Source organism: Protobothrops mucrosquamatus, unplaced genomic scaffold, assembly GCF_001527695.2.
Source record: "Protobothrops mucrosquamatus isolate PMUCROS unplaced genomic scaffold, P.Mucros_1.0 scaffold310, whole genome shotgun sequence".
Taxonomy (NCBI): Eukaryota; Metazoa; Chordata; class Lepidosauria; order Squamata; family Viperidae; genus Protobothrops; species Protobothrops mucrosquamatus.
The window spans coordinates 259,155-272,701 of record NW_015386650.1 but is presented as its reverse complement, the minus strand read 5'-3'; the positions used below and the strand labels follow the sequence as shown (position 1 = coordinate 272,701).

At 39.8% G+C, this 13,547-nt stretch overlaps 2 protein-coding genes across 3 annotated transcripts in view; one reads left to right on the top strand and one right to left on the bottom strand.

Annotated features, from left to right (window-relative positions):
* SLC41A2 (solute carrier family 41 member 2) overlaps positions 1 to 1,388 on the bottom strand; it is a 35,285-nt gene extending 33,897 nt beyond the window's left edge. Inside the window, exon 1 of one of the 2 annotated variants that reach the window (XM_015815072.1) lies at positions 1,297 to 1,388. The gene's annotated coding sequence lies outside the window, so the exon portion shown is untranslated. Of the gene's footprint in view, positions 1 to 817; positions 873 to 1,296 lie in introns of those variants that run through there. The other variant, XM_015815073.1, reaches the window with a different exon arrangement.
* A 6,780-nt stretch (positions 1,389 to 8,168) lies between these two features.
* CUNH12orf45 (chromosome unknown C12orf45 homolog) lies at positions 8,169 to 13,394 on the top strand. The gene is made up of 4 exons (XM_015815071.1): positions 8,169 to 8,289; positions 9,113 to 9,199; positions 9,916 to 10,052; positions 11,887 to 13,394. The coding sequence occupies exons 1-4, from the start codon at positions 8,220 to 8,222 to the stop codon at positions 12,049 to 12,051; spliced, it is 459 nt and encodes a 152-aa protein (XP_015670557.1). The 5' UTR covers positions 8,169 to 8,219; the 3' UTR covers positions 12,052 to 13,394.
* Positions 13,395 to 13,547: the final 153 nt, after the last annotated feature.

The window sequence follows — 13,547 nt, the reverse complement described above, 5'->3', positions numbered from 1 at the left end:
TAATAAATCTTAAATTTTAGCTTTAATATGTTTTATCTCTCTGGCTTTTAAAATTGAATCTTTACAACAATATATTGTATATTGAAGTTCAACTCACATTATTTAGAAATAAAGTTGATGAAAATTTTTCCCCTTGTCTCAGATAACTATTGTTAAATGATTAACAACAGCCAACATGCCAGAGTTGTTGGGTGGAAAATCTTGAATTTTGAATTGCAAATGTTTGTGGTGTAGAATTTATAGTTTGTGACAAATTCTGGTAACCAGATTAAAACCAGACAGATACAATTTCATACAATCAAATCAGTGATGAAGGCCCCAGCCCCCAGATATTTAATCTTCAAGTAAAAACTGAAAATAAAGTACACAGAAAACTTTCACACTACTTTTTCTTGATGTTTCCAGTATGCTCTCCATGATCGCTAATCTCTAATCTGTTTCTAGTTTATTCTCCATAAGTAATATCATCTGTTAATTATTTTTTAAACCAATTGTTTATTGCCTACCGCTTCACTGAAGCAATAACCAACTTCTTGTTTTTCTGACTTTCATATACTTTCATATACTTTTATAAGCAAGAATTGCTAAACCAATGCATACTTATGCTAATAACAAAAAATACTAAATTAAAAAAATACACAATGACCTTTATAAAGTTATATGTGGCCTTGAACTGTGGAATTGCCGACTATCTTTTAAAGAGCTCTCTACTGAACTTCCTTGAAGCAGCCAAGTTCACCTCCGTGAGCTTTCCTTCTCCAACACAAAAACTACAAAAGGTATCACATATCCCTAATGTAACCATGCCATAACTTACTATGACTAACGTGATCTTGCTCCTTCTTTGCGCAAACAATGTGTGGATTGGGTGTGTGTGTGAAATATCCACAGAGGTTAGTACTCTTAAAGGGAGGAAGTGACCTACTTTTTAAGATCCCGAGGAACGCCACCCGGAACGTTATGCAAGACCCTGGGGCTACCCACCCAAGCCCCGTGGAAGGAAGATCTCAACGCATCTGCCATCCGTGGGAACTGAGAAAGGAAGGAAGGGCAGCTGAAAGCTGCCACCTTTTACTGTCTCAGGTGGGCAGGGAGAGCCGAAAGGAAGGGGGCTTCCAAGGGGGGAGCGGGGAAAGCCCCGGCCCGGGTGACGGAGGCGAAAGGCAAGTTTCCTCCTAGCCAAGACCGATACGGCTGCCTTACTTTCCTTCTGGGACCCGCCAGGCCAGGGAATCCCCTCCTCCGGCTCCCTCCTTCGCGCCCATCTCCAGCTGCCCTCCTCGGTCCCAGACCTACCTGACCAGGCACGGCGGGGCTGGCCCCAGCCTCTCGCGGCAGCTGCCGCCGCTCGCCATCCTCCGTCGGGCGCAGCCCAGAAGCTGCCCGCTCTTCCCAGGAAGAAAGAACCTGCCCGGCGGCCGCTGAGTTGCTGACAGCTCCTCGGGGCCTCCGCCCCCACTGAGCAGGCGCGGCCAAATTCGGCGGGGGCGAGGGGCGTGTCTAGCCGGGAACCCCCCCAAGCCCGGATGATGTGGCCGGTGCTCGCCGGCGATGCCGCCTCCGGGGACCGGCCTCTCCGCCCGGGCGCCCGCGGGGAGCAGAAAAGGGCGACGGCGTGCAGCCCTTGGTCCAGCCAGTTGGCCGCTTTCCCACGCGGCCGTGACGGGAGCCTCAGTAGGAGGCGGGGGTGGACAGCCACCTGGTCGACCACGCTTCCCCAAGTCCGGGGCCCTCCAACTGAGTTGGACTTCAGTACCCATAATCCCCAGCTAGCGCGGCCTTTGAGGAACTCAAAGGAGAACTGGGGAGCGGGTTGACATGCTGCGTTCCTTCGACTGAGCCAATGCATCAGGATGGCACGCAAGGGACTTTGGAGGGGGCACACCAGCATGATGGTCTCCCCCAGCAATGGCTGTAGGGCAGCCAAAATGCATATTGTAATCACAAAAGGCAGTAATGATAAGCTTTCAGGTTGCTTACTAGCTGCAGAGATATAAAGCCAAGCCCAGGTAATTATTACTGTGGCAAAATTCACAGCTCGGAGGCAAAACTAGCTATAATTTGCTTTCTCTACAGTAATGTGTTTTTTTGCTCTTGGAAGAACAAGTGGGAGGCAAAATAAGACCCAAGTGATCAACAATTCTTTCCTCTCAAAGATAAGTAAAAATGTTTATGAATGTTTTTATTCAGTCCAATAACAGAGACAGAACTAAAGCTGCCATGATGCCATCCTCATGCCCTTAGATCAACATCTATTCAGACTATCCAAGGCATTTAATTTGTATCAAGTGACTAGAGATTATTGTGCAAAACAATAACACAAATCACAAAATAACCATAATTTGAAGAAACAAACAAAGACTTCTTTCAGTTCTGCAGCAAGGCAGTTGTAAGCAGCTGTAACAAGGGCAAAGAAGATAATGGAAATATATTTTAATCTCATTCTTTCTCTCCTTTTTTGCACAGTACTTAAAGCAAATGAATTGCTTCATAGTGGTAGCAACCTATGCTCCTCTCAATGTTTAGCATATAACTATAAGCTTTATTGTAAAAAGCAAGAAGCCACATTGGCTAAAAAAAGTTCCAAAACACATATTAGAACAATTCAAGATCACAAAACAGATAACAAGGGGTGCTCAGTTTAACTACTGTTCCACGTTATGTTAGATCCAACCAAAAGGCATTTACAACATGGTTCCAAAGTTACGATGTCTGCCCCCTGGCAATCACGGGATGGCATTTTGGGCATCCGGCAACCAGGCTGCATTTACTGCCTTTTGCAGCACCTGGGGTTCATGTGACCATGATTTATAACATTTTTCCAGTTTCTGGGGAAAAAACTTCCCATAGCAATCAATAGGTTTGCTTAACAACCACAACATTTGCTTTATGACTGCTATCCTGTTCCTTCCCTCTCTATCTTTTAACTATAATTCTATTTTTGATTTTAATTTCCATTTTTTGTTTTATAGATATCTTTTATGATTTTAATGCTTTTAATGTAAGCTGCACAGAGTTGCTTTGAAACGAGATGGGCAGCAAATTAATTAAATAAATAAATGATTTACAACTCTAATTACAAGGCTCAATTATGGTCATAAGTCAAGGGCTACCTGTAAAAGCTTTCAAGTATTCTATAATTCATCAGGTAAGATGATAAAAAAATGGAAGAAAAGAGAAAAAGGAGACTATAAAACCACTAAATAATAGAGGTGTGCAATATTACACTCTTGATCTGAATCAAAAGGATGAGAAGCAATATAACAATATAATTTGATCAAATTAATCAACTTTCCAAATTAAATCAAGTTTAGAGTGAATAATTTTATCAAATGTCTCCAAATTGGACTTATACAGGTTATATTCTCATGTATAAAGAATTTGGCTGCAGGTTTAACTGCTGCTTGGAGTCACTTAAGTGTGAGTTGGACAGTTATGTTTGTTTAGTGTGTGTGTGTGTGTGTGTGTGTGTAAGCTAATAGAGGCATGCCTGAAAACCTATTTCACTTTTCAGAGCACCATGTTTGAGCAAACCAAAGGAACACCTATGGGGTCTCCGATTTCAACCGTCATAGCGGAGGCGGTACTCCAACAACTAGAGCGCACAGCGATGACCCAGTATCAACCCAAATTCTGGGCTCGCTATGTAGATGACACGTTCACGGTCATCAAGAAGTGCCAGAAAGCTAACTTTATGAGCATACTTAACTCGGTATACCCGGACATTCAATTCACAATGGAGGAGGAGAACCGGGGCTTGTTGGCATTTTTAGACGTGTTGGTTCACCGCCAACCTGATGGAACCCTGAGTACGAAGGTATACCGTAAGCCAACGCATACGGATAGAATCCTCCATTATAGAAGTAACCATCCGGTAGCCCATAAGGTTAGCTGCATTAGAACACTGTTCAGACGGATGGACTCCCACTGCAATACGACTAGAGCCAAAATAGAAGAAAAAAACTACCTCTTCCGCATATGCAAGCACAATGGCTACCCCACAAGGTTCGTTAGACGCCATGGTATGCCGCCTGAACCCCGGGGGAGCCCACGCCACCCTTCCTTATATCGGCAGCGTTTCAGAAGCGACAGCCAGACTGCTGGGACCTCACAATGTGAAGGTGGCCCACAGACCCAACCAGACATTACGCTCTAAAATCATGCACCCCAAGGACCCACTCCCCAACATGGAAAAATCGGCAGTCATGTACAGGATTGACTGCAAGGACTGCCCTAGCAACTACGTGGGGGAGACCTCCAAGAGAGTGAAAACTAGGGTCCATGAACACAAATTAGCTGTAAAAAGGGGTGAGCGGCATTCGCAGGTTTGGGTGCATATGGCGGAATCTGGGCACTGGTTTGATTTTGACCAAGTACATATTCTGGCTAGCGATAGCACAAAAGGAGGCCGACTACTTAAGGAAGCCTGGCTCTCTGATAAAGACTCAATCAACCGACATATCAACTTTTGCCCAGCACACCTGACACTAAGAACATGGAGTGCACGCAACCACCCACCCCATTGGAGGCAATCCGGCCCCGCATTGAACATCTTAAGGAACGATCGAGGGGCTCTCCAACCGCGAGGATGCGCACACACTCCCAAACAACAAAGAGACTAGTGAGTGACGATAGAGCAATGTCCCACGTGCTAAAAGTTCCCCCGTGCCTACCCACGGAGGAGACAACACCTGGGTTGAACCAGCGGACGCCCATAGAAAACGGGGATGCCGAGGACGACGCGGAAGGGCAGCTCAGAACGATGACAACTCGAGCGTACCGGAGGAAGGAGAAGACGGCGCCGTTAGTTCACCCCGTGAGGACAACTCGATTGCACCAGTGGGAACCACGAAACGACACTCGAGATGACACGGGCACAGAGAGTGTCAGGAATGGGGGGGAAGCAACGGAAACCGGGCGAGACGATACTTACAGGGATTGTGGCCAAGTAGACAGCGGGAGGGGGATGAAGGGCATAAAACAGGATGAAATGCCTGAGGCACAACTCCATGAGACGGAGAATAACAGCTGGGGTGCGGGTGAAAGATACGAAAAGGAAAAAGGGGAAAGAGAGTGCACAGCACCCGGACGGCCTGGGCAGAGAGAGAGGTTATGAGAGAAATAAACACAGAAATAAACATCTGAGAGATACGGAGCCCATGGCCAGCCAAAAAAGAGGGGGAGGGAGTTCTCCCAACCCAGAACTCTGCGAGGGGAAGATGGGTGGTGACATACACACAGGTAAGGGATGCAAGAGAAGAGCAATAACCAATGCAAGAGTGACGTTTAGAGTGCAGCTTAAACAATCAGGACCGATGACGAGGTCCAGGAGCCGGGCGCAAACATTGAACAGCCTATAAAAGGACTCTCCCATTGATTAGCATTAAACCCTGACGATGTTTTCTGAGGTTTTCGCGGGTGTTTGTATGTAGGTCTTTAGTTATTCGGGTTTTCTCCCGCGTAGAATTAAAAGTACCTTGGCGACGTTTCGACGAAGTCACATTCGTCATCTTCAGGCTGGTGTCTTCAGCTTCGTGCTTCTAAGCAAGAATTTGCAGGGATTGAATTTGCAGGGATTGAGAAAGACAAGGTGGACTGGAATCTTGATTCCATTCTGTTGTTTATTCTAACAGGATTCATCACAATCCAAATGTGTACATCGTACGATATTCAGAGAGTATTGTAATAACACTATGATTTGGATTGGACTTTGCATGAGAAGTGTCACTTCTCATTGTTATCTCTTAAATTACTCAATTACGTTTCCTGATCCAAGGTGCACTTCTTGTATAAAAATATCTCTAACAATCAAAAGCACAGAGAAAATTCTATCTAGTCTGCAGAATGAATAAGCTATAATATATGAGTAATTTTAGTAAAGGATAATGTGAATGCCTTAAGGGAAATGCTTTAATCTCAGAGGCACCTGCCAGGTCTAACAATTAGCAGAAGTTTTAAAAAATAACAGGTAGTCATCTGTTTGCTAGTGTTCAGCATATTACATATTCATTTAATGCAATTCAGTGCTACCACTCTTTTAAAGGCAGTGTGTTTTTGTCCCAGGTGTTACATATGATACATTGACTTAGTTTTAGTCCTACAATTTTAATCATAGGAGTTTTATTAATGGACTTGCAGGAGTATTTCATAATGAAATATGAATTTAGCATTGGTCATATTTAATTGGGAAAATTTATTTCATTTTTTAACAACAGCTAAATTTTACAACCTGGCTCTTATAGAGCAAACATATATTCTGCAACTGTGCACAGTTACACTATTTGAGCAGTAAAATGTACTTCTCATGTTTTGTTCAAATAATCTTTATCTGTGATTAAATACAGGAAATACTGGTTTTGCAAGTTAACCACTCATAACTTGTGTCTGACAGGCCCTGTAGAATGGTGGACTATGACTCACTCCTTGGATATATTAGATTCATATTTTATAAGTCTTGCTTTTATTCTTCCCCAATGGATTATGAAATTGCATTGTTTATTTTTATCACTTTATTTTTTTCGAACTCTCAGACTCCTTTTTTGACTGATGTAGAATAAAAATTGGTTAAATATTGTAAGACAATAAATACTGATAAGGGCTGTGACAATAGGATCCCTCCTTGAGCAAGGCTCCTTTTCTGCCATAAAATCAAGCTCAGCATGATTGACATGCACAGCAGTAATCATCAAAACAAAATTAATGAATGAAGTAAGATTAACAACAGTAAAAACAGCATTGCAGAGCAGAATAATAAAAACATTATGACTGTTAATATCAAATCATTATTTCTTTTATGCAGATCTTACATTTGCTGGAAGCAGCTAGAAGCAGTTGTACTGAATCGGTCCATTCTCTACAATGGAATGTGTGTACTTATGGGGACTTGTAGTCTGAGAGGTGAAGAGATTGTTCTGTGTGTATGACAGGCTCTTTCAAGAAATAGCTTCCATGTGCCCACAGAAAGAGTAGACAGCTGATAAGAAGGATAAATGATGTAAAGGCCTGGGAAGAAGTTACCTGCTTATCCTATGCACTCTACATTTCAGTGGTGGAATGGGGAAGAAGTTCCAACAGCCCCACAGCTACGCAAAGTAGCAGTGCTAAACAGGGAAACAAAAAGGAATGTCTAAACTAACTAGCAAGTTTGTCTATTAAATATAAATTTGCAAGGAAAAATAATTTCTGACAAGATAATGGTGACCTTATTGAAATATTACAGAAAAAAATAAATGGAAAAGATTTACATAATGGTTGCAATCACACTATTACAATCTTTTAATTGTAGAGCACACATTTCAAGAGGATTGCTTGATTAAAGGGCACTAAAATCATTGTCAACTCTTGATAACCACATACATTTTCTCCATGATTATTTGTCCTTAATCTGGTCCTTCAGGTCTTCTAATGAAGCAGTCATCACCACTGTAACTGAGTCCATCCACCTGCTTGTCATCTTTTTCCTCCTTCCACTTTTCCCAGCTTTAGAGCCTTCTTCAGAGAGCTTGGTCCTCACATAGTGTGTCCAAAGTAGGATAGTCTGAACCTGGTGCTTTGTGCCTCAAGGGAGAATTCTGGGTTGGTTTGTTCAGCGACCCATTGGTTTGTTTTCTTGGTTGTTCATAGTATTCTCAGCAGTCTTCTCCAAGACCAAAGTTCAAAAGTGTCAGTACTCTTCCTATCCTGAATCTTTGGGAGAATATCAATAAGATAACACCTTTATTAGAACTGTTACAAAATGGTTGGGTAAATTGTCCGATTTTTTTAAAAGAAATCTAAATAGGAAGGGAATACTTGGGAAGGGAATACTTGGGGAAACCCTCGGTATGGGTATGGTATATTTTGATAATGCAAAATTATCAATACTTTATTTCATTGCATGGATCATCTATAGAATGGCATTGTAATAAACTCTGCAGGACAGGAATTGTGTACTCGCTTGTAACTGAGACCCAAACTGCCACTTGGAATCTATAAAAGAGGCTTGCAAGAAGAAAATTACGGCTATCGGAACTTAAAACGTGAATATATGTGAGAAAATTTATTCTGATATAGCCTTCCTATAAAGTGCTGTCGAGCCTAATACAGGTCCTCTGTGCTCCCAGGGGGCGCTGTTACGCTCGCGAAGCCACTCTGGCTTTGGCCGTTCCCTCCTCTGTGTTCCGGCTTCGTCTTGGAGGCGGGATGCGTCGCTACCGCGAGTAGGGCACATATTGGGCTGAATGGCGGAGAGGGATGGCGACGCGGGTCCGGGGATATCTCGGGTGCTTCTTTCCGTGGGCGACGGCGGAGGTAACTGGCGATGAATGTGTTCAAAGAGAGCAGCCGCAGGGCAAGGAACGAATGTCGTGCTTCCTGATCTCGTCTTTTCCCACTAACGCTGTGTTTCTCAAACTTGGCTACCCTAAAATGTGTGGACTTCAACTCCCACAATTCCCAGTGGCTGGTTCGGGAGTTGTGGGAGTTGAAGTCCACACCTCTTAACATTGCCAAGTTTGAGAAACGCTGCAATACCTGTAACTTGTTTTTTTTCGTTGCGTTGCTTCCAAATTCTGTAGGCTTGAACAGTAACTGCCAAAAGGAAAATAAATAAAGTCCTGTAGGGGCATGGTATTCGTGAGACCTTGCGCGAATAAATAAACATCATGTACAAATATTCTCAAAAATAAGGCGCAACGTTTTTGCAAATTTTTAAGAAAATGTTAATGCACGTGCCTGCTAAAATTAATGAGAGGAAAGAAAGTTTGCATCTGAAAAAAAATCCTTTCTGTCTCGACTTTCTCACTTCTGGTTTCATAGTTTTTTATATATTAATGCTTGCCTAAATGTTGATGAGAATGGTTTTGTGCCTTCCACTTTTGAAATGCACAATAGCCTAAAACGTTTTGCTTAATTTATAGCATGTCTCTACAATATTATCATATTGGTTTTTGTAGTGCATGGAGTTGAAAAAAGTGCCATGCTTCTCACAGTAGGGCATGTAGCTATTAGAATAAACCCGATTTGCATCAACTAATCTGCAGTAGAGTTCAAAGTGCCTATAAAGAGAAATACTGTACTAGTAAAATCAATAGTATGTGCCTTTTCAACTGAAGCAGGACTTCTGGATTTCTAGGTATCAGTGAAACACTTTTGCTCAGTTCAAAACATGCTAAAAAGAAAGCCACAACCTTACAGACAACTAGGCTGCCCAGGAGCAACCGTAAGTATATACACATATATATTTTACCAGTGAGTTAAGAGTATTCCCTGATTTAGAGCAGTGTTTTTCAAGCTTGGCAACTTTAATGTGTGGACTTCAACTGCTAGAATTCTCTGCCCAGTGTGCTGGCTGAGGAATTCTGGAAGTTGAAGTCCACCCATTTTAAGGTTGCCAAGTTTAAAAAACACTGACTTAGAGGATTGTGCCTTTCCTGAATTATATATGTATGTTATAAAATAAGAATCATAAATAAAGTCTTGCCTTTGGGGGGAAGGGGCTGTATCCTCAGAAATGTCAAAGGATTTAAAGCTTAAATATATGTGGAGATCTTTGAAAAGAACATGCATTTTCTATTATTTATAGAAATAAGCAGAGAATGAACATTAAAATTGGTTTCCCCACTCCTCAACAGTTAGTAGTGGTTAAACTAAATATCATGAAGTATATTTTTGTATAGTATCTTTATTTAAATAGAGATGAATTTGAAGATTAAATCTTACATAATAATTTGATCTTGCGATATGGCAATTGATTAACAGCATATTTCTATATTTATTTTCTATGTTTATTTTCATTCCCTATATGTGGGTGTTGCTGGCTGTCCTTATGTTCTTCCTACCCTAACCATCACCTAATCAGTGGTAGTTTTTTTTAAATTCTTTAAATCATGTTTTGAAGCATATTAATATCTTCATAAACATGTTTCTGTACATTAGTTTTGGATAAGGTGCAGAATTTTCTACCCCAGATGGCTAGCGCAAATAATCAACTGAGAAGAGAAATGGACAGCAAGCCTGGCCAAGAGTTTGACATAGAAAATATAGATCCTTCGATGGAAAAGATAATTGAAATGGTGAATATATTTTTGTTTCTAATTAATTCCTTGGCATGGAGCATTACATTCATGTTTATGATATACTCAAAGAAGAAAAACTTCTTCTTCTTTAGTGTCTAGACCTCTTCAAAACTGTTATCCACAATAATACCTGGATGTTACCATCTTTTTTTTTAATTGACTTCTGTGCTATGACTGAAATAATTATTTATTTATCAGATTTATTTGACTCCCTAAAACTAGCCAGATACTAGACAGTTTATACAGTTCAAGTATTAAAATCAGGGTACAAATTAAAAAAATAAAATAAAATCATGACTAAAATTACAAGCTAAAAAATTTATAAAAGTTGCATTGCTATATAACACTTTCCCCAAATCCACCTGAAAAGCAATGTTTCTAGGAGGCCAAGGGGATGGGCATCACAAAGCTTTTCAGTTAAGCACATAAAAACTTTTCAGGGAAAGTTTCAAGAGTAGCTCTCTTTACCGTGTGCAATCCGGATGTTTGAGGGTTGTATTTCTCAAAATTCCCCATCAGCCTGAACAGGGACAAGGTTTGCTACAAACTCTTCATGTGATACACCAGACATGCAGAAGAGTCCCAAATTAGGAGGATTGCTAAGCTAGCACCTTCCACTACTTGAAGACATTTGACTACATTGTCTCCAAAATTCCTTTCACACTGATTTTGCATTGCTTGTTGATGGAGGTGGCCAACTCATGCCCAGAAGATTTGCCTAAGCAGCAGATGAGAGCCACTGGCTCTGTGGTGCTTTGTTTTCAGCATTTCTTTTGTAAGTGTTTTCAGCCTCTGATCATGGAAGGCAATTAATTGATTAATCTATCCAGCTATTTTTTTCTTGACAGTGACTGTCATACAAATAATCTCTTTATTTAAACCATTTCTATGGCCAACCATCTTAAATGGTTGACCATCTGAAATAGGTAACTCAGGGCAGAAAGCAATCATTTTGCTAAAACCAGTATACACTTAGTCCTTGACCACAATTCAATCCAAAATTTCCATTGCTAAGCAAGACGGTTGTTAAGTGAATCATTTTGCAACATTTTTGCCATGGTTGTTAAGTAAATCACTGAAGCTGTTAAGTGAATTGTGGGGTCGTTAAGCTAATGTGGCTTCCCCCATTGTCTTTGCTGGTCAGAAACTCCCATAGAAGATTGCAAATGATAATTCCAGGACCTTGGGATGCTGTAACCATTGTTAATACATGCTGATGTTAAGCACCCAAAGTTTGATTACGTGACTGGAGATTCTGCAGTGGTCATAACTGTGAAAACTTTTTTCAGTGCTGCTGTAACTTTGGTCATTAAACAAATGGTTGTAATTTGAGGGTCACCTATAAATAGAATGCCATAATTAAACTAAGTTTTAAAAAATCCAATAAAAAGAAAAATGGAGGTAACATTAACAAATTCACCAAATACACATGTGTATATTAGGCTCCCTTAACACCTGGGCCTAATACTTGGGAAATAGCCTGGTCTTTATGGCTTTCTAGAAAACCAAGAAGATCAGGGAAGGCTGTTCCATACACAGGGCTACAGCAGAGAAGGCAAATCTCCTTGATCCTACAAAATGACATTTTAATAAAGGGAACCTTGAGCATGCCTATTGGATCTGGTAGGTTGGGACTTCCACTCATTTTTACTGGTACTAGTGGGAATAGTTAATGAACTGATGTTGAGATATTTTCTAAGTCTAAGATAATGATCATTGAAACTAAAAAATGACTGCTTTTGATTTCATAGTTCAGCATTGAAACTGATGTATTTTTACATTCTCATTGTGCATTTAATAGTATCTTACTTTCATTATTAAATTATTACAGAATGTGGGCTTAGTAGAACTGAATGACTGTGATACAACAGAATCAGAAGATGATTCCGAATGTGAGGACAGCTCTATTTGTGAAGAAGTTACAGAAGAAAATATTAAGTTTTCTTTATCAAAAAGAGAAGGACGAATAGAAATGTTGGATGGTAAAACTGAGTAGGTGAATTAGCCTTATTTTCCTATCATTTCAATATCTACATGTTATCCTCATTTTTTTCAAGGCCTCTTGGAAAGTTGTGCTGTGTACTTCATATATTGAGAGGTGTATAAAAATCTTTTGTAGGTTTGCTATTGTCAGAAGAAATTAATGAGGATTTCATTTATAAAATTGAGAGAAAAGCAAAAAGAATAATGGACCAGACAGAAACAGAAGAATCAATAGTTATGAACTATTTATGAGTTAATTTGTAATAACATTACATATTAATACCAACTCTTGGGATACATAGAGATAAATGACAATGTCTCTGCAAAAAAGATCAATTACTCTAGATTGTTTCAATTACAAAGTATTTGGATTGGTGACTCGCTGTTGTATGTTATAGTAGTGGCCTTCCAAATGAACTAATTCCTAACTCCCAAGTCTGGTTGGGATTCATGCTTGTTTGTGCCAAAAGTTACCTTGTTTGAAAAGTCCTTTAAGGTAGGGGTGAAAGAATTGTGTTAGACTGAAATATATTTTGGTTGATAAGCGGCATTCATAATGGAGAATGAGGAATGCCATTGGGAATCCAGTATATTTTTAATGTCCAAAATATGTTACAAATCAAATCGGGAGTTTCTAATCCCAGCCAGTGTGAGATCACATGTTACATCTTTGAAATTAAAATATGCCTTGTATTCTCATAAAGTTTATTTAAGCTGAATAAAAAAGATTTTTTTTAGATGCATGGTATTTGTTTTATACTGTAAAAGGCATCAACTTGCAAGATACATGTCAAAGTGAACTGAAATTAGTTTTATTTTATTCTTATGGACAATTTGTTAAGGTTATGCATTATTACTGGAGCATACATAAGACTTTATTCCCCAAAAAATAATTTTTGAGCTATTATTGCTTACTTGAAAATGGGGTTGGATGCAAATCAGGAATGTTTGACATGAAAAGTCAAATAGGATGAAGACTTTGGAAGTAACAACAATTAATAGCTCATACTATACATGGTAGATTATGGTCCATAACTTACATTCATAGAGGACCATGTTTCAGTGAATTGATGTGAGTTGATAATAATTGTAGTACATAAATATAAATAAAATTTAGGTACAATAACATTTTCTAGTACAATCCACCAAAAATTTCTATTTATTTTCCATAGCATATTCCTGGAAAGCAAGATACAAATGGCAAAGTATCTTTCTGTTCATAATTTCCAATATTGTTTTGAGACAAACACTACTATAGTCTTATCTTTCTGTTCATTGTATTTTATACCACAATGTTGTACGCTGTTTTCAATAAATATTTTGCAATTGCAAGTAGTAAATACATTCAAAACCTGGCATGATTGTCTTCACAAATTGCATTAATCCATGGCTTTAAATTGTTGAATAATTCAGAATGGTTGTGTTTAGACTTTTTCAATGAGTCAAACCTTAGTATGTGCGGTATGACTTAGAGCATTGTGTTATGTATGAGAGAGCGAGAGAGGTTAT

Bases quoted from the DNA above. Each gene is read 5' to 3' on its own strand.
- CUNH12orf45 (XM_015815071.1), top strand. From the start codon at position 8,220: ATGGCGGAGAGGGATGGCGACGCGGGTCCGGGGATATCTCGGGTGCTT. The intron at 9,200-9,915 runs GTAAGTATATAC...TCTGTACATTAG, and splicing joins TAGGCTGCCCAGGAGCAACC to TTTTGGATAAGGTGCAGAAT. The intron at 10,053-11,886 runs GTGAATATATTT...AAATTATTACAG, and splicing joins TGGAAAAGATAATTGAAATG to AATGTGGGCTTAGTAGAACT.